Source organism: Lonchura striata, chromosome 3 (assembly GCF_046129695.1).
Source record: "Lonchura striata isolate bLonStr1 chromosome 3, bLonStr1.mat, whole genome shotgun sequence".
Lineage (NCBI taxonomy): Eukaryota > Metazoa > Chordata > Aves > Passeriformes > Estrildidae > Lonchura > Lonchura striata.
Window position 1 is genome coordinate 82,047,486 of NC_134605.1, and position 27,230 is coordinate 82,074,715.

At 38.9% G+C, this 27,230-nt stretch overlaps 1 protein-coding gene across 1 annotated transcript; it reads right to left on the reverse strand.

Moving 5' to 3' along the window:
• Positions 1 to 6,083: 6,083 nt before the first annotated feature.
• Positions 6,084 to 18,147, reverse strand: IRAK1BP1 (interleukin 1 receptor associated kinase 1 binding protein 1). The gene is made up of 4 exons (XM_021545370.3): positions 17,856 to 18,147; positions 11,322 to 11,387; positions 7,402 to 7,532; positions 6,084 to 6,397 (listed from the first exon to the last, which is right to left on the reverse strand). The coding sequence occupies exons 1-4, from the start codon at positions 18,120 to 18,122 to the stop codon at positions 6,127 to 6,129; spliced, it is 735 nt and encodes a 244-aa protein (XP_021401045.2). The 5' UTR covers positions 18,123 to 18,147; the 3' UTR covers positions 6,084 to 6,126.
• Between the last annotated feature and the right edge of the window lie 9,083 nt (positions 18,148 to 27,230).

Below are 27,230 nucleotides of genomic sequence, written 5' to 3' on the forward strand. Positions count from 1 at the left end.
AAGCGCCTCTCCTCATTTCCTCACTGTTGGAATCAGCAGCGACCTCAGGACCCACCAAGCACTCTCCAAAGCCCAGCCGGGTACAGCGGAGGTGCTTCCACTCGCCCCGCAGGAGAGCTAGCTGGGGCTGAGGACAGGGGGCTGGGGCAGGGACGCGGCAACAGACAGAAAATCTGTGGGCTAAGAAGTAGTGAAATTTTGATTATTTGCCATGTTACAGTGAATGGTCTAGAAAAAGTAAAATTATATCCATTCATACATACACACCATTTTAATTTAAGAAGACTTCATGGACTTCTTTTGGTTCATTGAAGGGCTTATTTGTGAGATTTAATTCTTGTAACAGTAGAAATACTCCAAAGGTTTTACTTTGTATGAACCTTCAGAGGTCCTTTATTCTTAATCCATGTACAATAACCAACAGTGTCAAGTCCTCTAACTGTGGAGGATCCTGACTTAGTTTTTGCTCCCAGCAAAACCTAGGGGAATGGTCTATGAATGGAATCAGAGGCTGTGTGTTCTTCTTCGGTTTACAATAAATTGCTTCTCAATTTTGTGGAAAGCTCCATGCATATCTAAAGATAAACCCTGCAAAGATAAATGATCCATTGATTATCTGTATATAGTTAGAACTGTTAGTGTCTTCTGAATATTTTATGAAGAATTGGTTATCCTAAAAATAATGTCGAGACCTTCTATGTTAGCTGCTGTTTTAACAAAGCAGTTAGACACGTTAAGATTTTGCCCATTCCTTTCTGTTAAGAGGTAACTGTCAGCCTTAAGTCTTTCTGCACATTTGAGCTAAACCAAAACTTTTGTAAAAAACCATCGTTTGCACGGAAACCTGCTCTCACTTTCCTCCAGGCAGGGTGAAGGGAGTAAGAATGAAAGACACCATCAAAGAGGAAGGAGATAGGACAACCTGTAGTTCTTTGGCACCAATGGTTTGCTGACTAGTATGGATGTAGAGTGTTACCCAAAAACTTTTGTTCATGGACTGCCGCCGTTACATTACCAGCAGAAGGAAATGTTCCATTTTCTTATTGTTTCTTTACACTTCCTCTTTTTCACTATAGCAATGAAAAATGTTACATTTCCCCTTTCTAAATATATCTGTCCCCTACTGCCCACCTTTTAAATTCAGCTGAAATTCAGTCTAGTGCAGAAGCTACACCTACTGCAGCCTTAGACAGGGACTCATCACCAGACACCTTGTCCGTACCAGTATAAACCAATTCTAAAAGACTTTACAAAAGATGCTGAAGAATCATGCTGTTAAGAGTGCAAAATAGTGTTTGCACACCTCTGTAAAATTAGTGGGTATCCTCTGATATAAATCTCTGTTAAGATCCCTATGCAATATCAAATGCATACAAATAGAAAAGTGTCTTTCTTAGTGGATGGGCCTTTGTAAAATATAGTAATTAATATTCTGGGGGAAAAAACAAAGCACCTGTTCTTCTTCCCCTCTTAATCTAATTATCAGTTATCTTCAGGTAGAAGTCAGAATAATTGCTGTTAAAATGTTTAATATGACTGATCAAACTTATATCCCTACTAAGTCTCTTTTTTGTTAAATTAGAATCAACTCATGTTCACAGTCCAAAACCTGAATATATTAAGTTCCGTGTGGGCCAGGTAATAATTCACAGAAGATTTGGCTACTCAGGAGTCATTGTCGGATGGGATGTAAAAGCTAATGCTCCAGAAGAACATCTACAACCCACATATCCTCCAGTGAAACAGGTTTGAATGTACTAAACTCTTGCTTTATTAATATATACACAGAATAACTCAGGTTAAAATACCCTCAGAAACACTGTTACAGACCAACCTTCTGCTATCCTAGTGGGAAATATTCCAGAGTTCTGTATCACCTGTGCAGCTGAGTGGTACCTTTCCTGCTTCTGCACTATGGTCCCAGTATAGCTTGACTTTTACGCCACTGAGTGGCTAAGCTTCAGTGGTCAGGGCTGTAGTGGACACATCTCAAATTAAAACTACTCACTTTTTATACACAGTGTTGTACTTAAAGTACCAGCATCAACCTATGATGTCTGAATGGATTTCTCCTGGTGTGTTACTGAAGTTGAGAAGCTGTTAAGTCCTTTATCTGGTTATCCATAATTGGTGGCATCTTCACTACACTTAAGAAATAAAAGTAATCCTCTGTGTTTAATCAGTTTCAGCGAGAAAGCAATATTTTTTTGAGGATCTGATTACTTGGAGTGTAAATCTATTTAAAACCACATTTTGTTAGAATTCTTAAAGCCTTTGAATTTCTCTTCCTTAAGTCCTTGTAGTTGAAAATTAGATGCTACATCTTTGTTGACTAATCTGGTAATGCAGTGCTGCATACTCTCCATGCCACTGACATGCTGCTTAAGTGGCAGGAAGACATTAATCATTAAGTTAGAGGACTCAAAATGAAAAAAACATTAAAATCTTTGCCTACAGCAGAAAATTCACATTCAGCTGGGAACTGACACTCAGTCCCATTTTGTGTATTTTGTTCCTTCCCTCATGTAATTTCATCCAACTGTCCCACATCTTTGGCTTCTAAAATACCTGCATCCTTGGTTTCTTTTCTCCTCTCAGTAGTGTTATCGCCAGCTGAACCCCCAAGAATTTCCCAGCAGACACTGATTCTTTTTACGTACCTTACATTGTTCTGCTGTCCCAGCGGTTTTGTGTTCATCTTTATTGTTTTAATTTCAAGAGTGATGACAAGGGGTTTAAGTGTCTTTTGTTGGTTTTGAGGTTTTAATTGCCTTTGCCTATTATGTCATAAGCACTTTGCAAAATGCCGTCTGACCTTTAAGCTGCAGTTTACTGAACTTGGTCCTTTGAAATCCCTCAAAGCATCAGCCAGGTTTTCAGCCCAACTTTTCCTTGCCTTCATCTGACTTCCAGATCTTTATGAAATAACTGAGCAAAGGCCATTGCCTGTTCATAAACTCCATCTGCATTCACCCATCACGTTTTTGTATTTAAATTGTGGGTTACTTTGGGCCAGAGTATTTATGGATAGCAGCAAATATCATGGCCCATATTCCCTGGCCTAAGACTTGTTTTCATAGGCACTTCTTTGTTGGAAGATTCATATATAGACACGTAGAAGTTGCTCTAGCTCTTTCCAGGATCAGCACCATGGTTGTTGGCAGGAAGACACTAATCATGTTCTGAACTTCTCTTCCTCTCTGGAGTTTAGTTGTCACTTGTGAAGGAAGAAGGGTGATAGCAGATGGCCAAGGGCCTAGGTACAATAAGCAAGGATATTTTTAAGTCTCGTTTCTTGTAAGGTCTGTGGGAAAAAAGGTTAATTAAACTCTTGACTCCTAAAAAATGTTTCAAATATGTTGAGAACTTTGTGTGTTGCAGTTCTGATTGCTTTATATTTATTCTGATATTGATAAAATAATAAAAATGAACTGGCTGTATATATGCACACACACACACACACACATATCTCAAGTGGATTTAGGTTCTGTAAACCCACTGAATGTTAACTGATTATAATATGTAACCTTTAGTCATCATGTCTCTTTGAGGCTATTTATTTTCTTTCTATTTTTACAGGATCTAAAAGATACTCCTCACTATAGAATTCTAATTAACAGAGCAAATGGATTTGGCAAATCTACAGCTTATGTTCCTGAGGAAAAGATAACAATTATTATGGAATTAGAGGTAGTATTTATTTTTATTCAGTTGCAACTTGATTGTTATTCTGTATGTTTAAAAGTTGGCTGACCCTTGGTTTAATAGATACTAGCTAGGATGCAAAGTTAATGAAAACCAATAGAGAAAGCAGATAAACAAATTACTGCTGTACTTTCAAGCATGGATTTTTGAAGCTAAAAAATGACCACACTCAGGTAATATCCACTTTAAAGTATCCGACTCTTTAGCAACTTGATTTCCACTATATATAGGCTGTTGCAGACACTGACTTTTGTTTTGCGATTTCTGGGGATCTAGCAAAGTATATTAGTTTCTCAATTCTACTTCGAAAAATCTCCATTTCAAATAGCTTCTGCTCAGCTGCTGCCCAGACTGAAGAATATCTACTTTCTTAATGCAAAATTCTTTGGGAGCCAAAAATTCTGTTCTGTGTATCAGAGTTGAAGTAGCTTTTGATTCCTTGCTTATGCAAGGCACACCTGATTTTTAAACTAGTATGAGACTCTAAGCCAGAAAACAGCCTTCAGGCATGCATGCCACATACAGGTGGCTTTTTGCAAGGGACCCTAAGCTGTTGTGGATGCCTTCTCTGTGACAGTGTCAGGGTCTGTATTTAAAATAACAGCAAGTAGAGCAACAATTCACCTAAAGGAGATACTTTTCTAGTCAAACAGAGCAGATTAAAATTGGCACATCCCTCTGCCTTTTGGGAAAACCTCCCAAAGGAATTGTGTAAGGCAGACTCTCTATGCTCTCTCTCAAAACTGTGCTGCTGCACATAAAGGACCCCTCTCAACCACAGTGTGACAATCACCTCTTTTATTTGGGGGAAGCCTTAGTTCAGCCCATTCTGGTTTAGCCACCAGTTGTAATATAGAATATGCCAACATGCCTGAATTTAGGAATAGAAATTATGCTGTTCCAGATGAATATAATAAATATTTAAATCTGGATTCTGCCCACACTGTCTAAAAAACGCACCTTTCACTATGTCAGTTAACTGGCTACCTTCAGTTTCCTTTCTATTCCATGGGGAGAAACAGATACTTTATCTTAAATGTTTACTTTGTAGAATTAGCTTTTAAGGTTTTAATAAATTGCTTTATTCACCTGTGCAGTAGGTTAATTCTCCACGTAGATTATTAGAGAAACTATTGGTCACAAGCTCACAAAACCAGGTGTTTCAAAGTAGTCTAGCTGAGATTAATAACAGATGGTGAGTCATGTCTCAAGTACAAAAGGTCTGTGGCTTGCCCTCGCTCAGCCTTTTGTACAGTCTAATAGCCACAGTAATTTCTTGAAGAGTTGAGAGATCAGGAAATGCTTAGACTTGTCATGATCTTTTCCCAGCTGACACTTCTGAGCCACTCACTGTGGGCTTCCTGCATCAAGACAAGGCTTGGATTGTCCTTGGTGGGTTTGCATCTTCATTTTGGACCTAAGGCATCCCCTGGGTCTGTCTTCACCATTTCCCCCACTGCTTTATTGTTCCTGCTGCCTCATTGAATTAGATAACTGATCCAGCTAAAAGAAATACCAAATACCTCCAACAGCAGCATGAATGACTTACTAGCAGCATGAGTGTTTCTTACTGAATAAGAAACACTGCTGATTTTAAACACTGATGCTGGTGTAAATCTAGCTTGTAACATCTTGTGAGATCTATTCAACATTTGTAAAATACTTGGAGAGAGCTGCTATTCTGATGACAGATATTCAGTTATGGTACACAGAAAATGCCATTGAAAGTACCTCTATGTACATTAAATACTCATAAGGAGTTTTCAAACAATGTGGTAACTTCGACACTTCATTTAAGTATTGGTCTATATTTATTGCAAATTCTGATGCTTCTTCAACTGGAAATTTTTTTCCTCAGGTGTGTCACCCTGATATGGAAACCTACTTCATTGGATATGATGGATCAAAATACATTATGCAGTCATGGTTGAAAAAACTCTACCCTCATGACTGAGTACTTCAGTGTCTGTACATGTAATGTATGTCCAGACAACAGATACCATTTTTAAACTTGAGCAAACAGACACCAGGATAAAATGTATATTTTTTTCCTATGATGAAATAAAACATTCCTTAGCAGGTTTTATGTTGGACACTCAGTTTTGTCAGAAGTGAACACAATGCATATTCAGTTTGCCGTGACTCAGCAATGGGGATTAATTTCTGTCCAGTTTTGGGAGCAAAGGTGTATATGCGGTGCAGTTTCAGCCAGGTGTGCCAAATGTTTTGCATGTCAAATATCTTGCTGTTTTACAGGGGCCAGGAAACAAAAATAAGCAGGTCTGAACTTACTTTCAGAATTAACTGTATTTTAAGGAATGGACTTACCACAAGAATGAAGTAAAAAAAAAAAAAAAAAAAAAATCAAAAGGCACAAGAAAGCATAAAAATTTTATTAAGATGTGTACGATTTTAAGGTTTCTAGAGCAATTTGTTTCTCCTGTTTTCTTTTCCCTTTATCTCAAACACAGCAAACACTCTACAAGAAGCATAAGCAGTAGCATTCTGGATTCTTTCCTGCAGAGTCTGTGAATCAGCACAGTGTAACAGGTGACCGTCTATGTGGCCTCCCCATTCTTTTGTTTCCTCTTCTTTTATCAATAAAGGCTTTCCCAATGCCTGGCCAAACAGTCGACAGACTTCCTGGGCTTTCCGGCGCGTGTTTCCAACGGCAGTGACACACACTTGGCGGCTGAGAGGTGGAAGCAGCAGCACAATAACAAGCAGGTTCAACTGATGTACCAGTGCTCCTGTCAAGCTTTTTTTTTTAACATCACAGGTTTTGTAACTGCAGAGATGTAAGGCACATCACCTTCCCCAGCTTCTGAGCCACAGCTTGGGTATTGAGGGGACAGCGTGTGGAGGAAATGTCAGCATGCTCACTAAATCTGATGAGATCAAGCATTTCTAAAACTTGCATGCTGCAGGCATCCATGCTGAGTCTTGCAGAGCAATTCAACCCTTGCTCCAGGCATTTCAGCGGTTCAGCTGCAAGGTGTACTAGCACCTGCTTAACATCACTGGCCATATTTCCTGATCTCCTGTAGATATCTCTGACATTCACTTTTGGCATCTCTGGAACTTTTAACAGCAGCTGATTAAGCTTGCTTCTTAATTAGCAGGCAGTTCTTTTCTTACAAGAGGAAAAAACCCAACCAAGACTAACTTCCTTCTGTCCCTCCCTCTTAGTGGGAGAAGCCTGGACTGTGACTAGTCAGTGCTTAAAACAGATCAAGAATGTGAGCTTCAGGGCAGCATGTTCTGATGCTGAGGAAGTGCCACACATGGTTATTTTCAGATCATGTCAGCTAAACGTAATGGGCATTGGCAAGCATATTTAAAATTATCAACATCTGGTAACACACTTGCACCCTTAATGAATAAATACAAATGAAATCTACACATGATGATGTAAGCAAAGCCAAATTCTGTTGACCTAACATTAACAGAAGATTATACTCCAGTGGAAATCAGTGGTAAAATAATTTTTATTACATTCTACTTTGGCATAGACAAGAATAAATTCTATCTTCAAGGTTGAACAGCATTAATTTATAAGTTATATTTAAATACAGAAATCTGTAACATAAATATTAATAGGTGCGAAGGAAACTACTTGCTCCCATTGAAAACAGCATAAATTATGTATTCATATAAACTGAGGCTGTAAGATTTTTGGCATCTGAGAGAACTTACCGAAGTGTGTCGATGGCTTCTGGTGTGTGGTAGAAATTAGGTGGATTGATGGTAACAGAGGTTCCTAACTTTTCAATGAGTAGATTGCAAACATTCTGCATTTTTCCAAAATCACTGAATATGATACAGACCTAGGAGTGAGTGAACAGACATCACATGAGTAATATTTTCATTTTCCACTATGACTCAACACTTCATTTAAGTCAGTATAAGGCCAGACATCTACAAGGTAACTAAACTTACTAGTCCTGTATAAAACTCCAACATTTATGAACTTATAAGACTTCTATATAGCCCTAGAGACTAGCATTAGGTTTGCAATAGAAAAAAATTCTTAAATAGTTTAAAACTGAGGATTAAGAAATCCCTTTCTGAGGAAATACAGAATTCTTGGTATGCAGACAATCTGATGAATGAATGTGTTCTTTGGTGCATGACTAGATGCATCCTGGCAGAAGCTCATACAAAATGATGTAGAAAACACTGTGCACAAAGAAAAAGTACATTTTAATTCCAAGCATTAAAGAAACCTCAGCTATGAGATTAAGCTAAGCCAAACCCAGTTCAGCTTGCAGTGGGCTCCAAATCCTGTGTTGTCTAAACAGACTCATTGCAGTGCTGAGAGGGAACTGGGCTGAGAGGGAAATTCAGACTTGGATTAAAAACAATTTAAACACCTAACAGTCCCTGGCTTTAAGAAGCATTAAATGAAGATGCATTAGGAATTCAGGTCCTTCCCAAATGCTATGAAGCAGCAATTATTATCAGCCTTGGATCGAGAGCCCAACAGTTTTCCCGGTGGAAATTCCAGCCAGGCACAACTTTCCAGGCAGAAGCCAGTTTTTCTCTGTGGCAAAGCACAGCTTCCAGGACTGAAGCAATGACACTGAGCTGATACAGCATTCAGCAATCAGAAATCCTGGATCCCTAACTCTTTTTTAAAAAACCTAAAACCTCATCTTCACTTCCAGTACAGTGCTCTCACCATGAGTAAGGTTTACCTTCTTTCTTATCCCCGACTCCCTTCTTTTTGCATACTAATACAGCTTCCACAGGAATGGAAGAAAAAGCCTGCAGTAAAGAAAATTCTACTACCTGGGACATACAGTTGCCCCCATGGCTGCTGCACTCTATGTACCACTACCCCAGTGAGGGGCTATGACACACAAATCCAAGTTACAGCATGTCAGCTGCACTGCAGCAGTTTCCTGTGTGCATACCAGAGACTTACCTTGTGGAGAATGAGATAATTCAAGGAAGCAGAGTCTCTCAGTGTGTGAGGAGGGAGCTACTTCACATACAGAGTAAGGTAAAAAGTAATTAATGCTCTCATCTTGTTACCCTTGATAGCCTTTTGGTGTAGTACATGAACCTTATCCTGGCTTGCACTGGTTCAGTGGCTCTGAAAGGTGTAGTGTCAATTGAACAGAGACTGAAGATGAGGCTATACCTACAGTTTTTTCTTCAGTGGGAGTTCTTGGCATATATATAAAAAGCATACATGCCCCTGTGATATTTTGTCAGAAAACTGTCATAGCTGTATTTTGTGGAAAGTCTCACTATGAGGACTGCCATAGTGTTTTCAAGATTGCCATCAGCATTTACAAGATTTGTTCCTTCTAGGGGATGAAACAGAAACATGATGAAACAAAAGAATTATGGGTCTTAAGCAGGAGATAAATTTTTCAGACTGGGGCATTTCTGGGCACTCAGGAATTTTACTGTTAAAAAAGAAGCACTTGATCAGGTACCCTCAGGGGCAGAAAACAACTGAGCAATAGCTGATTTTGCTGTTTCCCCCTCCTAAAAAACAAACCCCACAATTTTCTTTTAGAGCTACATCTAATACATTCATAGATTCCACTTGCAATTACAGAGAATACTTGAACATTAAAATGCAAATAAATGTTTTAATTTCATCAGTTATTAAGGTTAAAAAGTGTGAAAAAATAACATGAAGCTATGCAAAATTATTAGACACATTCCAAGGTTCGGATAAGGCTGCTAATGACAAGAAGTTATGGTTTTTAAGGAGGCAAGTGTATTAAGAAATGCACAAAACCAACATAATCTTCCTCCCATGAGAACATTATGCAATAAATGAACTATTATGATAAAAATATTATAGAGCTTTGTGATCTTATACACAACATCATTCTTCTGCATATTTTCCTTTGTTAGAGCATGAATTAAAATTATCTCCTTACAGTTGAAAGAATATCTTGAATTTTCCATTATACTTTTAAATAGCTGTATGCCTGGGAATTTTTCAGTATTCTAAAATTCTTTACAGAAGACAAATGGTAAAGAGTTTGCAGAATGAAGTAACACAAGACATCCAAGACTTTACATATAACACAGATATAATGGCAAACTCTTTAACAGAGAAGTGAGTGGAAGTGAGTTTTAAATCCATTTATATTGCTAAAGTAGGCAAACATGCTTGTCAATGGAACCTCATTGGTTTATGAAGCTGCACTAATGAAACAAGGTTATACATAAAGGGAGAAGTGAGGAGAGGCTGATCTCTGCATTAAGAGTGGCCACAGTGCTACCTCAGTGTGCAGGGCAGCCAAAACAGCAGCACTGTGGCTGGATTCTTCCAGTTCCAACCCCCGGGCTCCCAGGCAACCACACAACTTTGCAATAGCAATCACAGCTGCTCCAAGCTGCTTACAAATCAACACTAAATGCAAGCAATTAGCCTTCCACATATAATCCTTGTATAAAAACTAATAGCAGAAGATGGATAATTGGTTAAGTTACCACTTAAGACTGAAGTTGTAAGCCTAAGCTTGTCTGTAGCCTAAACAATGATTCATATAATAATTAATAATAGAGTTTTATTACTTTTTAAGTACAGGTCATCTAAAAAACATGGTTATTTAAGCTCTCAAAGTAGTAGGTGTCTCCACGAGGAAGCTGAAGTCATTCAGAACATGACACTGATGCACACCATTTAAGTATCTTATGATTTATTTTAAAATTCAAATTTTGTTCTCCAAATTATCAATAATTTCTGTATTTATTGGTGTTATTTAGATGAGAATATGCCTTAAAGCAAACAAACTAAGGAGGCTGAACTTGTTTAAGAGGACTCTAAACCACAGCTCTATAAAACAGCTATCATTTTATTACAGGCTTCCAGGTTTACTTTGTAAAAATCTCTAAACTTGCTGGGTAGTGATTAAAGTTTTATGGTCTAAAAAATACATTAGCTGAACACACATAATTTCCCTCAGTGAACGTTTAAAGCACAGCATTTATTTTCTACTATGGCATGAATGTGCAAATATATACTTCCCTTAGCAGACACTGAAGTAAATGGGATTATTCCCATAATATCTGCATTTCACAGAACACTTTTTACCTACAAAATACTGAGCCAATTACCCAAGAAAACAATTATCTTTACTTTACTTAGAGCAAGCTGATGGCAGAGTTGTGTAGAACTGACCAACATCCAGCTGCTCTGCAACTGTGGCCTAAGCAGATCTTGCATTTGCTCCCAGTTCAAGGAGCTAAAATAATGGGAAAAAAAAAAAAAAAAAAGGTTATTAACTGGGGCAGCTTTCTGAACTCACCAACTCCTTGCAAGAAGCAGAGAGCAGGTAGGGCTGTGGGTGAAGGAAAGTTCAGAATTGTTCGTTTGCTCCCACTGCCCCAGAACTAAATACGCCAGTCTGTATCATCAGGTAACATTTCAAAAGCACACATTCATCTGAGATGAAAACAAGTTCTGCACACAACAGAAGACTGCAGCTGAACTCTGCTATAAACTGCAGTCTACTTAAATAGTTTTTTTTAACTATGCTGCTGTTATGTTCCTTGGTCTGAGAAAAGATAGTCTGCAAATTTTTACAGGTCCTTGACACACTTCTTATTATTTTGTTTTATTTTTGGTTAGGTTGAATACATACCTCTGCTTCCATTTGGTAAGTATTTTCTACTCTACTAAAATCTTCTGTTACAGTCATATTTTCTTCCTAAAACAAAATAGAGGAATATAACCTTAAAAGACAGAAATTAAGCATCTGCTGTATGTACATGATGTCCTATAAAAGCTGAACTGTTTTGGCATATTACTTATGACTTTGCAACAAAAATTTTGAATTTTCCATGTAAATATCTTCAGTTAAAAACTAGCTGGATGTTAAAGACTTCTTGCATTTTTCTAAGTCAATGATACAGTAGCTCTATAATGTGATTTTGCTACTATTACCTTGAAGAGCACAATTAGGTCATAAACGTGGCTGTTAGGTAGAAGCTGTATTAGTGTGTAACTGTAAATTTACCCGGTACTATAAATCTAAAGGCTTCAATTGCTTTTAGAAAGTTAGTATGTGAGAAGTGCTTTTTAGACCCCTATTTTAAGATATTTTAACAGCAGCAGCAGCTTGTAGCAAGGTCATATGAACAAAGACTGTACAGCTATTATTCTGGCATAATGGTAACCCTTGAAAAAGGCTGTTCCACCACTGATACCTCAGCACCAACAGCAGCTACACTGGTCAACATAATGGCTGCACAGAGCACTAGCAAATCCTGTAGCACATATAAGTAAGATACTGAACTCAGGAAGATAGAAAATAACTGCAGTTACATATGAATATTTGACCAGCTTGCTACTGGTCTAACAGTCACATATTTTTCACTCATTTTGCTCTGCAGTAAACAGTTTGAATGAACAATTTATTGTGAAATTACTCTAAATAGCAAAAAAAGCACAGCCTACAGTTTAATTGCAGCTTTGCATGTAACACCCATGAACTATAGTAAAGCAGATACCCAGCCTTCCAGTTACTAAAGTTTTATTTACAAGATTTGTTTGTGTAGGAAATATTTGCCTTCAATGTTGACACACAAAAGATGCTTTGTGTCAGAGTATTTCCTACAGACGCTCAAGTCTTCAAGTTTATCATGTAGCATGCATAAGTTTATGCAAATAACATTAACTGTGAGCAGCATTTTTCTTTTAAAATATTATATGGTTTTACTACCATTGAATAAAAGCACAAAAAACTGAAATTTCAAAATTGTATCATGATTTATTGGTAGTGCTCAAGCACAACAGTCCTATTTTTAGATATTTTCAGAAAATCTCTTCCAGTAAGAGCAAGGATTAGCAAGGGCCAGTAGTCCATGAAAGCTGTATTTTTTTCTTTTATGTGGCTGGCTGGAGCTTGTTAAAGAGTGATCAAGCCAGTCTAGCACCATCAGCTTATTTAATTTACAAGATTTGGTAAATCTTACTATTTATGATATAATCCAATTACAATTACCAATAAAGATTTTTCCCCAGAGGTTTCATGTATCTTATTGAAATTATCACACAAAAAACACAAACTACTACAATTTGTATCTTAGAGAAATAGCTGTGCTGTAACACAACTATAAACATAGAAAAAATGCATTTGTTTTCCCTGGTGCCCTCTCATTAATCCTTTTTAAAAACAGGTTTTCTTTCCTGCGGAGTAGATCCAAGCCTTGGAATTTGGCTGTACCCTCCCTAGGTTCCTGTGCATTTAAGGACACTGCCATCCCGTGGTACCAAGTGCTATGGCAAGATCGATATTATGGACTGAAAGATCATTTTGCACCATGTATTACAAAATTTCCTTCACAGCTCACTGTAATCCCACCCAATTTGACAGTAGCTGTATGTGCTGCTGAAGATAAATGGACAAAATAATTGCTGAAGTCATAACAAGGTGGCCTTCTGTGATACATTTTCTGTTAGATACTTTGCTTCCATTAGTGACTGTGTTCACACAAAGATATGGAAAAGACAGGTAGGAGACAACAGAATTTTAAATTGGAATCAAGACTGAAAACTACTTCAAAAGCAAAAATTTTTCTTCCCTACTGTTTATGTCTACTATTCATATTTTGGCTGAGGAAATACCCATTTGATTGCAATAGCCACAGAAGAAATACTTTTCGCTGTGACTTAGGGAAATCTGCACTTCAGGTGCTCTGGACATCTGGAATAACTTTCTACATTTTCTAAATCTCTGGGCCAAGAATCACAGAAAATAGTTAAAACAGATATAACAACATTGTTATCTCAATCAACCCAGAAGCCATTGAACAACTCTGAACAGAATCACACTTGAATTCTGCTTATAAAGCCTATTTCTTATGTGGCATCTCATCACAGCTTCAGGCACCCTAAAACAAAAATGAAAAAGATAGTCAATACCCCATTGAACATATAAAGACTAGAAATATATTTTGCTTTATATTTTCACTCTTTTCAACTGAACAGAATCTTTTATAGCCCTTCCTCATATCTGCTACTTTTGAAAAATGTCTTAGTCACAGGACCATTGTGCCCACGTTCAATGACATTGACTTCTTACAGGAATGACTGCTCTTTTCTCCAGGAGAGAACAGGGGAAAAAAAAATAAATGGGTAAGTCAGCAAAAGCATGCTTCAAGGAGACAAGTATGCAACAGCACACTAAGAGAACAGCCCATCTGCACATAAAATTATGTGTTCTGCTCCTGGCTAATGACTTAACAAAACTATGAGATGTTTTTATGACACATAAACCAAGCCTGAGCAAGGGAAAGCGTTTATAGATTGGAAAGTATGCTAATGCCCATTGCGTAATGTATACTGATATGTGTAACTGTAAATAAAAAGTATCTGGAGACACTTGAAAATGTCTCTTAAAATCTACTTGTACATTTAAACTGATATAGCCAGTATAACTTTACATTATAAAGAAAAATAATGATATCTGAACAATCAAAAGAGTTAGCTTCTTCCATCTGATCATGTCATTTTTGTTCTTGGCACTATAGAAATGGTTAATGAGAGTCTTGATGTATGCTTCTGTCTCCTGACAGTCATCCACCGTGTCTCCAGACAGATAAGGATGGTGAGCACCTTCTGGGATTGGGTAACTGTGCTCCAGCCTCTCATCCCCACACTTTGGTCTGTTTGGCATGAGATGATAGGACAATAACCCAAAAACCTATGGGTGGAAAGTTTCTGCTGCTTAAAGAAAAATAACGGACCTATATATAACAGTTATTACAAGAAAGACAAAAAGCATATTTGTACTCAGCAAATGCAGGGTACTCTGGAGATATTTCTTTAAATACGTGGTAATATAAAAACGGCGATGCCTTACAAAGGTTTTTACCTTCAGTCAGGGATACATTGGCATTGGAAGATTTTGAAACTAAGTGAGCAAACTTTAAAACCTTTTTTAACTGATTGTATGCATGTGCATCCATAACTGTGACTCCTGAATTAAGTTTTGAAATATGGAGAATGTTGCATATAAATGCAATGGAGGTATCCCAGTTCAGACAATCTCTAACCCAGAGCCTCCCAGATATAGTTGGCTAGATGGTTTGTTTTGTTTTGTAACACTCTGACAGGTACAACAAAGATTATTTTTGAACAAGGTGCCGATGCCAACTGTTAGATATAGCCATTAAAGAAAATAAGTGTCATCTCCACACCACTCCCCAAATAAATCATAGGTGGCAAATATAAAATTTGTTTGCTTCTAGAGAAAGAGAAGAAAATGTTACTTTTAAGCAGCTGAGCTGATTAAGGGAGATTGTTTTGAAGGCTGCAGGGAAAGAAAAATCAATGGGGAAACCACATTCTGTGCTCTGAAGTGCTCTGAATGCATATACTTACAGCATTCTATAAATAAATGCCACTATTTGCATCTATTTCTGATTAAAATCCTGTGTAAATGTATATGGAAATCAGGTGCTGCCCCCAGGCATCCTGACAAGCTGCTAATGCAAGCTCCTGCTGCTGCAAAGGTTATGGACTTCTGATCTCACAGACTTCCTACTATAGCAACAATAAGGGTTAAGAAAATTGTTCTGTAGATTAATTAAAAATAAATATATAGTATAGTTAGATGATTTCTAAAGAGGCCTTAGATAAGCCTGCAACAACTAGAACCATATGGAGACTTTGAAGAGAGATTAATTTTACAGTTGTCTAGAATGGTATTAGCGGCAAGTGAAGTTAGCAAATGCAGTTAAGAACAAATTGCCAGCAGTGAGAGTTGTTAGTGGAAAAGCTGCAAGGCAAATAAAAGCTCCAGCAGTAGAGTGATTTAAAACTGGATGAAACAAAGCACTAAAAATTATACCGTGGGGAACTACTCTGAAAAAAAAAACTTCATGTTGTTTTTCTCAGAGTTCCCTAGAGCTAACACTTTGCTAACACTGAGAAACCCACAACTCAAGCAGCATTTCACAGTCTCTCAACTAAGTGGAAAGAACATTTCCATTCTCCACCACACAGCATCTTTGAAACAGAAAAAGATTACTGTGAAATTATTGTAACTATAATAAGACACCGAATATTCTCACATTGTAAAAACAGCCCACTCTCCACCCTGCTTGCCTGCTGACATTACTTTTCTGAACCTGACTGTTATAAACCCAAACAAAACCATTTGTTTGCCCAAGTCATACTTCAGTTTCCAATCATTTTTTCTAGCCTGGAGTGGTGCACACAGCCCCTCTAAAGCACACTCACCTATTTAACACCCTGACTGCTCTTGTTGTGTGCCAGCCGCCACATGTTGGATGCTCCTTGCTGTCCAGATTCAATCAGTATCCAGTCAAAACTGGAAATCAGTTGTTCAGATTCACTGTAGGGTAAATATCTGCAACTATCTTTTCTAACATAGCCATGCTCTGAAGAGCTATCTAATTACAGTCAGGATGAAAATGCCCCATAATTTGATGGCTCACCATGTTGGTGGGTACAAAGGTTAACATTTTCGCTACTAATAAGAATGAATGCATACTGAATTGCTTTGTCTTCTCCCATTCCTCTTAAAATTCAGCACTATAAACTCCTGTTAACTCACTTAATAGACACTGAAGGCATTTAACCTGTAATCCCTTACAAAAATGCACCAGTTTTGGCTGAATGAGTCATCCTGATGGCAATGGAACCCATGACAAATGCTGCCTGTGACAGACATGCACCCAGCCATGATCAATACCTAGCCTAAAGCAGCCTCCATGTCCCCCTTGTCATCCAATCCCACAGCTGCAATATGAGCTTTCTCAGGGGCTACGTGGTCTTCTTTACTGTCTTCTTTATTCCTGAACAATTTGTATCGATGTTACAGCGACCACAAAACAGCTCAAAATAAACCGAGGTAATCTTATTTTGTTTGGGAAGTGAAAAATTGGTGCCAGTGCTTCTCTTCAAACATATGCAGCATTTGAAATGTGGGCATGCAATTTCACTGTGGGCACATCACTGTTTAGGCCGAGTAACTTATGCTCTTGCTTTGCATCTACTAACTCTGACTTGCACTGTAACTCCATGCAGTATCAGGAAACCCTTCTGCAATTCTTTTTTACTCCATTGAATAATCTTGTGTTCATAGCAAACTCTATAATCACCCTTTTTCTCCACCTTATCTGTGAATACACTCAAAAGGCACAAACTTCCTAGGGAACTTCAATAAGAAGTAACTTTTGAAAACAACTGCTTATTCCATAAAATATCTTTTTTTTCCCCTGTTTTTAAGAGCCCTATGTGTGTAACACTGTCAAAAATTCTTTTGTGAAATCCAAAAACATCACCAACACAATTGTTAGGAGACGTATCACCCTTATAGAGCATTTACTGTTTGGATAAAGCTTTAAAGGCAAGACTATATTTTTTTCATTCTTGCAAAATCACTTCCAGAAGCTAAAAAACTCATTGTGGTAAAGGAACTTTACACAATGGGGCTTCTGTCACTTCAGCTATCTTGATCATATCCTATGTTTTTCAAAACCTCTCCATTTTAGTAGAACAATAAAGAGATAAAGAGCTCTGTACGTATTTGCTGGTAAGCTCAGGTAAGCACAGTTACTCTGACACACACAGGTACGGGTTAGGCTGCTGTGTACAAACAACTGTGTACAACTTTATCAGTTTCACTCGTATGCACGGGCGAATGCTCTATTACACAAACAAATCACAGAATTAGGTTGGAAAAGACCTCCGGTATCACAGAGTGCCCCCTTAGACCGAACAGCACCATGCCAACCAGACCATGGCACTGAGAGCCACGTCCAGCCTCTCTTTAAACGCCTCCGGGGACGGCGATTCCACCGCCGTGGGAATCGGAGGAGGATGGCTTCCACATGCTAAACAAGCAACCTGTTGGAAAGCCCGAGGAGCGACATTCCGCCTTTTCCGCTGCAGCCTTCCAAAGACTTTCCCAGGCTTTCCCAGGCGGAGGACCGAGGGCTCCAAGCCCGTCACTCCCGCTTCCCGCCGGCACCGGGGCCCTCCGCGGGCGCCGCTCCTCAGGCCGCCCCGGCGGGACGGGCCCGCACCCTGCCGGCTGCCGAGCGGGACCGGGACCGGGAACGGGAGCTGCCCCGCCTGCTGTCCCCCCTCGCCTTCCCCTGGGGACGCCCCGGCGCCTCAGCGGGCCCCGGGCGGCGGAGCTCACCGGGACGCCGTGCAGGCGGGCGCAGTGGGCGATGTACTGCAGCCGGCGGGACACGCTGCTCCGCGCCGCCGCGGCCGCCTCTTTGCGGCTGCCGAGCCGCAGCGACACCCGCGCCCGGTCCGGGCGGGCGCTCAGCTCCGCGCTGCCGCTCACATGCACCTCCCGCCCGGGCAGCGCCGGAGGCTCGACGCGTCCCTCCGGGGCCGGGGACGGGGCCAGGTCGAGCTCGGCGAAGACTCGTGAGGGGGGCGGCGCGGGCGGCGCCATGGCCGCGGCTGTGGCGGCCCCTCACGGCACCATGGCAACCCCGGGGCGCCACGTCACAGCGCCGCCGCCCCCGCCCCCGATCCCGCCCCCGACCGCCGGGCTCTGTGCCGCGGGTCCCTAAGGGTGGGAAAGACCTCGACTATATATACTCCTGTCGCTGGTTGCCTGGGAAGTGGGGAAGGGGACACTGCCGTGGTAGTGTCTGAGCGTGGTATCCAGTCATGAAAGTGACTATGCACAGGGCAAAAGGACAAGGTTCATGCCCTGGCCCAAACAGGATCAGCCGGAGCAGGTTGCCTAGGTCTATATCCAGTTGAATTTTTAATATTTCAAAGGATGGAGACTTCAGCACCTCTCTGAGCAACCCAAGTCAGTGTTTAACCATACTTGGACTAGAAATACAGTATTATGTTCACCTGGAGTATCCTGTGTTTTACTCTCTGGCCACTGTGTCCTGTCACAGGGCAACACTGAAGGCAGCCTGGCTTCCTTGTCTTCCATCCATCAGGCATCTATATATAGACTGATAAGATCTCCTTGATCTTTCTCTAGGCTGTAGTTCCAACTCTGTCAGCCCTTCCTCATAAGAGAGATGCTCCAATCCCTTCATCACTGTCGTGGTTTGACATGGAAAAAGAATCTTTTCGAAAGGAAGAGGTCAATTTGGATATTGACCAATTGAAGGTGGACATGCCTCTGAGAACACAGAGGGGTTAAAAGCAGAATTCCCAGGGGAACTCTCTGGTTCCAGTCAGCTGCAGTGCAGGACTCTCCCCTGCCCGGCCGTGGCTGGGTAGGGGAGGGGAAGGCCTGACTGAGAGAGACTGTATTTTGGGAGGATACCGGTGAGCCAAAGAGACATGCTTCAGCATCTGGGAAAAGACAGACGTGGAGTGAACAGATAAAAATTAGGGAGGTTTGTGATGGTGCCCCCTGTCTTCAAAGAGAAGAAGATCTCTGTTCTTGGACCCTCGGCCCCAGGGGGAAAGGGGGTGACTGCGGTCCCAAAAATGAAAAAACTGAACTGTTGTTTTTTTCCCTCTTGGCAGAGCATCCTTGAAAGGAAAATCCTAAGAGCAGTCTGTCCATCCATGCATTGGTGGTGAGAGCACTGTGCATGGAAAACAGAGTGTTACACTGGCAGATTTTCTCTGGGCAGTGCCATGTGTGACATGGAAACACAGGATGTCGCAGCTGTGTTTCTTGGGCAGCCTGTGGCACGGGAGGGATTCCTCTCTCCCTCGATGGACTGAGTGTTGATTATCTGGAGGGTGGGAACCTGATTTGGGTCCAGGTTGTGTCTTGCTGTGGTTTGTTGGAGTTGAGCGGTGGGAGGAGGAATGCTTTGCAAGGTTTAAATTTTGAATTTTGTGTGTGTTTTTTTTTCTTTCTTTTTTTCTTTTATAGTAGTATAGTAGTAGTAGCAGCTTAATAAAGTTTTTTCCCTTGTTGTTAAGCTTGGGCCTGCTTTGCCCTGTTCTCGGTCGCATTTCACAGCATTCAGATGAGAGGTTGCATTTTCATGGGGGTGCAGGCATTGTGCCAGTGTCAAACCATGACAATCACGTTCACAGCCTTTTGTTACACTGTCTTGAGTATGTCCATATCTTCATTGTGTTGGAGAATCCAGGAAAAACTCCAGGTGTGCCTCACCAGTACTGAGAAAAATGGGAAGAATCACCTCCTTTGACCTTCTGGAAGTGCTTCCCCTTATCCAGCCCAGGATGCAGCTGGCCAGCTTTGCCATGGGGTCCATGATCCCACCTCTTGTCCTTTTCTGCTTTCCAGCCAGTGAAGCCCCAGTGTGCACTGGTGCACAGCGTTGTACCTCCCTAGATGCAGGTTTTGTTGTTTTCCCTTGCTGAACTTCATGAGATATTTCTCAACCCAGTTGTTCAGCTGGTCAGAGTGACTACTAAATGAGTAGCTCAGTGATGAGCTATGTATGTCTGGTCTTGTTTGTATGAGGATTTTTGGGAAGGACTCTGGATATGTCATACTGTTAACGTTTGTGGTACATTGTCTTTTGATTACCTGAACTCTGTAATCTAGCACAGAGGCTGGAATGGTACTGTATGCTTATACAATGTCTTGCAGCCTTCAGAATTCATACTGCAAATGTTGGAAAGTCTGTGTTACTGTGATAAGTCTGTGTCTGAGAAATATTGCTATACTCTCCTCCTAGATAAAAGCATGACATGCGAAGACATCAAGATCTGATTTTAACAGTCAGATGAAGACTCATTGGAGGTGTTGGGAAACAGAAATATTGAGGGAGTGAAACCCTATCTTTTGTTCCCTTCATTAGTCTGCTTGGTGTGCGTGCGCTTCATGTCCTGTCATTAGACAGCTTCTGTACAAATTTCCTTTCTCGTCATTAATATCATATCTGCCTTAAGAGGTATCAGTGACTTCTGCCTGCTTCATGACTTTTGGAGTCTTCTGCCTTTGAATCTGTTTTTATCTCCATATTTGCTGAACACTTAAAGCTTCAAATGAAACAGATTGAACCTGTTAGGTATTCATTACGTCTGGCAATGACACTCCATGTTTCTCAGCAGGAGCAAGCAGTAGAGACTCCTAAAATTTTGAGTGCAAATGACTTTGATCAAAGTTATATGACAAGATAAGGAAGAAGCTTGTAACAGAATCCAAAAATATCAGTGCCTAGTCACTTAAATCAATTTGAGAGCTTGTATGAATAAATTCTTGACACTGCTGGCTTTAAGAAACAAAATGCAAAAAGGAAAATGAGTACAGAGGAAATTATAAATGTATATTCCTCAGAAATAAATTCTTTCATTAAACAGAGAGTTAAATGCTTTTGAAAGTAGTCTGTCACATCTGTACTTACTTTTTTCTTGTTTTGTTTTTGTTTAGCCAAGATGTTTGTAGAGGAATTACTTAAATATGTAATAGTATCAATCAACATAATCTAAGCATTGAATGGTGCTTATCAAAAAATCATTAATAAAGCTTTTAAAGAACTCTTGGATAATGTAATGAAGCCAAATTGTGTACTCTTCATTTTTTTACATGTTCAAGATAATTCTGATTTAACCATTGCGTAAAAGTGATTTGCCTTTTTATGAGACAGCCTATATCAAACAAAACATGTTGCAGTATTTATACTCAATATGTAGATATGCAATGAAATCTCACAGGTGCTATGTACTTCAAAATTCAGTGCTCTGTGATCTTTAAATTTTGGGGAATACAGTGTGTCTTGTAGAAATATTACATAAAGGTATCAATTTAAGAGCATAATTGGCTGAATCCCAGAAGATCTTTCTAAGGCCAGATATAAAATTACCTGAAATGCAAACTAATCTATGGAAAAAGACCTTTCTGTGAAACAAGATCAAATGTGACTGAGTGGTTAGTATGCACTATAAGAACATCTTGCACCAAGGATCATTTAATTACTATAGCCACATTTTTGCTTTGCACTCTTTAAAAATACATTGCAAAGCTCAAGTTCAAGTGTATTGAGAGTCAATACACTCTCAAGTGTATTTAGAGTCTGTCACTCAGAATTTTAATATAGAGCCAAATCTACAGATAATAAGCTTTTCCTGACTTACATTTTGAGTAGGAGGCATTTTTGAATGTGATGGATTAACCTGTTGTTTTAGAGTTGGAAAATCTAATTTAATTGTGAATATCATTCTGCTAATTTATCATTGAATTAAGAAATTGAAAACTTAACTACAGACTGTGAAGAAATAGAGATGGTGCTAAATGGTGTGTGGGATTTAGTTTTTTCCTTAGGAAACAGATGGTTTTATGTTTAGATCTATTTCTGTATGGTAGCAGTGAAGCACTACATTGCTTTTGACTTTTAGCAATGTATCTGGATTTGTTTAGTGAGGTAAGACTTTTAAGGTTTGGAATATGTGTAATGAAGAAATGTCTGTTGCAGCTGCTGCAAAATGCTGTTTCTGTGAAAAGACAATTTGCAGTACTGATGTTGACTGATGTCTTTCTGTTGTCATGTGTCTCCGCTCCTGACTTAGTGTGCTGCAAAACATTTAATGAGTGGAGGCCCTGTGCCATACTTATGTATACTTGGCTGTTCCTTGCAATGCTTTTATGCAAAATCAGTCTGTCATTCATTCTTATGTAGCACTGACAATTGCTCTGTAGGGCAAATAAATATCCCCTGTTAGCCTGTTTTTTTACCTTTCCAGAACCATATAAAACTCAAAATTGAGAAGGTTAGATCCAAACAAATGGAAAATAATCCTTCAAAATTTAAAATTATTTTCAAGAATAGAATTCTAAATTACTGAATTCTTAATAACAAATTTACTGGATTTTTAACAACAAACACCAAGGAGCTTTAAACTTTTACTTGAGTATCTTTTATCTTTTAAGAAGAAACATGGAAGAAAAAGAGATCAACACTAGTAGCTCTGTCCCTGTTCGTGTTTTATTTTCAAGATCAACATTTACTGGATAAGATAAAGCCAATATAGAACTTAGATGATTTCTGTAAAATCTCCTATATTGAGGAAATGTGTGTCCTCAGAGGGGTTTTTTTTCCCTTCAGGGACTAATGAGAAAAACAGACTTGCCAAGGCTTGAGAGGAGCATACTAGGGCTCACAGGAGTTGAGGCTGGTGAGAAAGGTTTCGATTTACAACATACAGAGGCCTACAGAGAAAGGGAAGTGCCTCCAGTCCTCTCACTTGGTCTGTGCCTCCAGAATTTCCAAGGGCTGCTAATGATTTCTGTAGCTCAGGATGTCAGTGGGTGAGCCTCTGCTCTAGATGTCACTTGCTGGAAGACACTCCAGAATTTACAGTCAGAGTAGAGGAAGTAGCTGGAAAATTTTCCAGTGTTGCTGGAAAATATGAACTGATTCATCACATTTTTATTTTACTTTAAAGAGTAGTAGTGATTTGACAAGATAATTTGTTTTGTATGTAATTACACACAAAGCTACTGTCTCAGGCTGAGTGCAGATGTAATCTGACTTTTTCTAGTTTTAAATTGGTCCTATTAATATGAGTGGAGATTTCTTTACTTTGCTTTTCACAGTGAACTTTAACATATAATGTTGGCAATTATCTTGTTCTATGATTGTAGTTAGCTGTTGGTGTTGATTTAATCTACTGATTGAAAGCCCACAGTACAAAAAAGAAGTAATTACATCATTCTTGTCCATTCTGTAAAAATGTTAAGAACTTAATAGAGTTGCAAGTGAAATCAGTTAAGAGACTGATTGTCTTCAGTCATGACTGAATGAAGGCCTAAATCATGGACCATACTGATATTAATAATGCTGTCAGAGGGAAAGTTAGGTTTAAGACTAGTAGAACTAAGATTTAAATCTGTTCTCTCTGGCAGACATCATGTACTGTGCTCAGCAGCAGCTAAAATTGTAAAAGGTCACGGTCTCTGTTGAAGTGTATAAATGCTACAGGAAGGCCAAGTGACTCCTTGAAGTGGTCTTCAGCATTGCATTTGCAAGGAATTATTCTCTGTAAGCAATAAATCTTTGCCAAAAATGTATGTGTAATATTTTAAAACTAAATTATAAATAAAATCATAACTTGAAGATAGTCCTGTAGTATGTAATAATTACAATGTAATTTTAAGATACTGGGTTATATTAAACTCTTCATTAAAATTTACATGCCTAATAATTTTAATACAATTTATTTAAAATGTTATCTGAGCTTTTGTAAGTTCTAAAGCAAAGAACACATATTTTCTTCAGTCTATAATTTTATATTTTCTTAGAAGCTCACAATAACTGTGAATGAACAGACATGCATGCTTCTTATATAAAAACGCTGCTAAACATCTGGGTGTTAGTTTTCCACAAATATTTTTCAATAAGGCAATAAATCTTGGTAATTTTGCCACCAAGAACCTGACAGTTACAGCAATTATATGTTCAGCAGGAACACTTTAGAGAAGCTTTGTTGAGGCAGTCATACAATTGAGGAGAATTATGTAATGTTGGATTTTAAGAGCAAAAGTAATTCTTGTGTCCTGCCCTCTGTAAAAGGCCATGTAGCTTTCAAAAGTTTAGAAGTGAGTTTACCAAACTTTTTGAAGATTCTGCTGTCTTGATGAAAAGATTTTCATATTATGGAGTGCCTCTTGATGTCTTGGGCAGATCTTTATTGATTAATTTTTCTGATTGATAAAAAAGGATGAAATTATATGCCAGCTGTATAAACAGAAAATGCAGATTAGAAGAGGCTGGAAATTAACAAATCTATTCTTTTCCAAGCAGTCTTTGGCATATTTTAGGCTGCTCACTTCTAAAAAGAACTTCTGATATTACAGACTTCTGCATATCCTTATCTGTCCTCACCATCTCGTGTTTGCACGTCTTTTTGCTTCAAGGAATGCACTGATTCAGCTCTTAATTATAATCAGCAAAGAAGAGACACTGTAGTCCATAGCCTCTCTCTTTCCACAAGCAGAGGTCCTTAATATCAAGCAAAATTCTTTCTGCACCATTTCTGTGACTTCCCTCTCTGTTGTTGCAAAGGCCTTGGTCTCAGCTTCAAAATGTAGAGGAAAAAAGTTTTTATTCCAAATGGATTTCTTTCTGGGACTCAGTTTCTAGACCCTGTTCTTTGTTGATAGGTATAGTCTGATTTGCCAACAAGTCTTAAATTCTAAAGGGTCTGGTTTTTCCCCAGGTCAGCTTTTTTCAGTGGAATTTTATTAATGGAATTTGCTCGTTCACAAGTAATGTAATGTAAATGACACAATAGAAATTAGGTATATTTTAAAAATCAATGCTTAAATTTGTTTATTCAAGCTTGAATTAGGAAATGTTTTTTTTTTTTTTAATTAAAAATAATTCTTTCCTTATGTATTTTTTATTTATTTAACTATATTGAATCTATCCCACTGTCACATTATTGTGTCACAGAGAAAAAACACCTTCTTTTTCCTCAGGGAAAATTACAGTTTCAAGTCTTGAAGCACAAGATAAATTGAGTATGGGATGCAACAAATGTTGGCTTTCAGTAAATTACCCAGGAACTCTTTATTAGATTTGACACCAGAATTTGAATCTCCTGATTCGAGGAAATCTATACTTTTACTGCACACAGGCTGAAGAGTTCCTTTTCTTAGTCTTTTTTTCCAAGCTATCAATTCAGATGAAATCTTGCTATTGCACAGTTGGTGGAGGAAAAGATAAAGAACTGATCACTGTAAATCTAGGCCCGTCATTGGGCGATCTTCACCTTTTCTGAAAGAAAAAAAAATCAGTACATAGCATTGCATCTTTTAAATATTTGCAATAAGATGTAACTTTGGTTTTGCTATGGATTTTCATAATGACTTTAAGATTAATGTTAACTTTGTCTATTGATCTGAATTAATTAATAAACAAAAAACCTGCAAAGTTGCATGTGACAGATACTTCTTTCAATATACACATCCAAAGATCAAGCTGTAGACGATGAAAGAAAGAGATGTGAGAATAGCTTTGGGAGGTGTGACAATTCAGAAATTAGCTGAAATATGCAGGAAATGTGCAGGAGTTTGGATGCAAAGTGGAAGCAGATGTGGGAGGCTCAGACCAGAGCATCTGACAGCTAACTTTCAGGGAGATGAAAGCTACAAAGAGAACAGGTAGCGACACAGCGATAACTTTAGAAGAGTAAATGGGATGGTGTTAGAAATCTCTTCCTAACTTTTGTGCCAATACTTTTTTTCTTCACACATTAGAAGTTGCTGGAAAAGGCAACAAAAGTTCTTACTCTGTTTTTGGCAAGCTTTCATTAATTAACCCCAGATTTTCCATGATGAGAGTTCTTACTATCAATTTCTGTATTTTGTCTATGTCCTCTGGGTTTTGCTTCCCTCAATTTCCCTGCTCACTCTACTCAATCCAATTGATGTTTTTCGTCTTCATCTCTACCTTTTATAGATTTTACCCACCTTTCTGGAGTTCCCTCAAAAGCTAAATTCATTGTGTTTCCACCCCCTTCTTTATGTTCTTCCTCAGAAAATGTTTCCCTGGAAACCCTAACCTGGTTCACTCAGAAAAGTTAATCCATGCCATTTTTCTCTATATTTATTCTTCCTATTTTTGTGTTAATAAGATCTTTATTTAACTAGGTCTAGATCTGTGGAGAAAAAAAAAAAAGCTCCAATATTTTGAATGACCTTGAGTATGTATGACTGTAACATCCCTATTTTACAGGAGGGACCCTATTTTGCACTTGAAATGATGAATTAGAATTTTAAAAAGACAGACCACAGAGAGGTATACAAATACTAAGGAAAACAGATAATTACAAGATCAACCATATGGTTCTGTATATAGAAATCTGCTGTGTTATGGAAATTTTTAAGGTTAGATTCTTCACTCTTTTTCTTTGCAAGTAAGCAGAATGCAGCAACCTGTAATTTCAGATTTCACCACACTGTAGTGTGTTCCAGAGCAGAGGGTCATAACAGGGCCCTAATCACAGAATCATAGAATGGCCTGGGTTTGAAGGGATCCTAGAGACTGTGTAGTCCAGCCCCACTGCCATGGGTAGGGGCACCTTTCACTAGGCCACCTTGCTCAGGGCCCCATCCAAGTGGCCTTGAGCACTTCTAGAGATGGAATATTCTCAACTTCTCTGTTCAGTGCCTCACCATCTTCACAGTAAAAATTGTATTTGCAATATCTGATCCAAACTTCAGCTCAGTTTAAAGCCCTTATCACTTGTCCTATCTTTACAGACCCTTGTAAAAAGTTCCTCTCCAGCTTTCCAACAGGCCTCCTTAAGATACTGGGATGTTGCTATAACATCTTCCTGGAGCCTTGTCTTTTCCAGGCTGAACAATGCTGATTCTCTCAGCCTTTTTTCATAGGAGATGTGTTATGTCCCTTTGATTATCCCTATAGCCCTCCTCTGGACTTTCTCCAACAGGTCAGTGTCCTTCCTAGGCTGAGGACAGCAGAGCTGGATATTTAATCCAGAATGGAGAATATCACATCAATTTGTCCCTTTTTTGGGTAATAGTTGTCTTTTAGGAAGCTGAGCACGGAAGAAGGTAATTTTACTTTTAAATACTAGGATCCTACTACATTAAATAACTCTCCTGTGGCTGTATTACTGAGATACAGTAATTGCC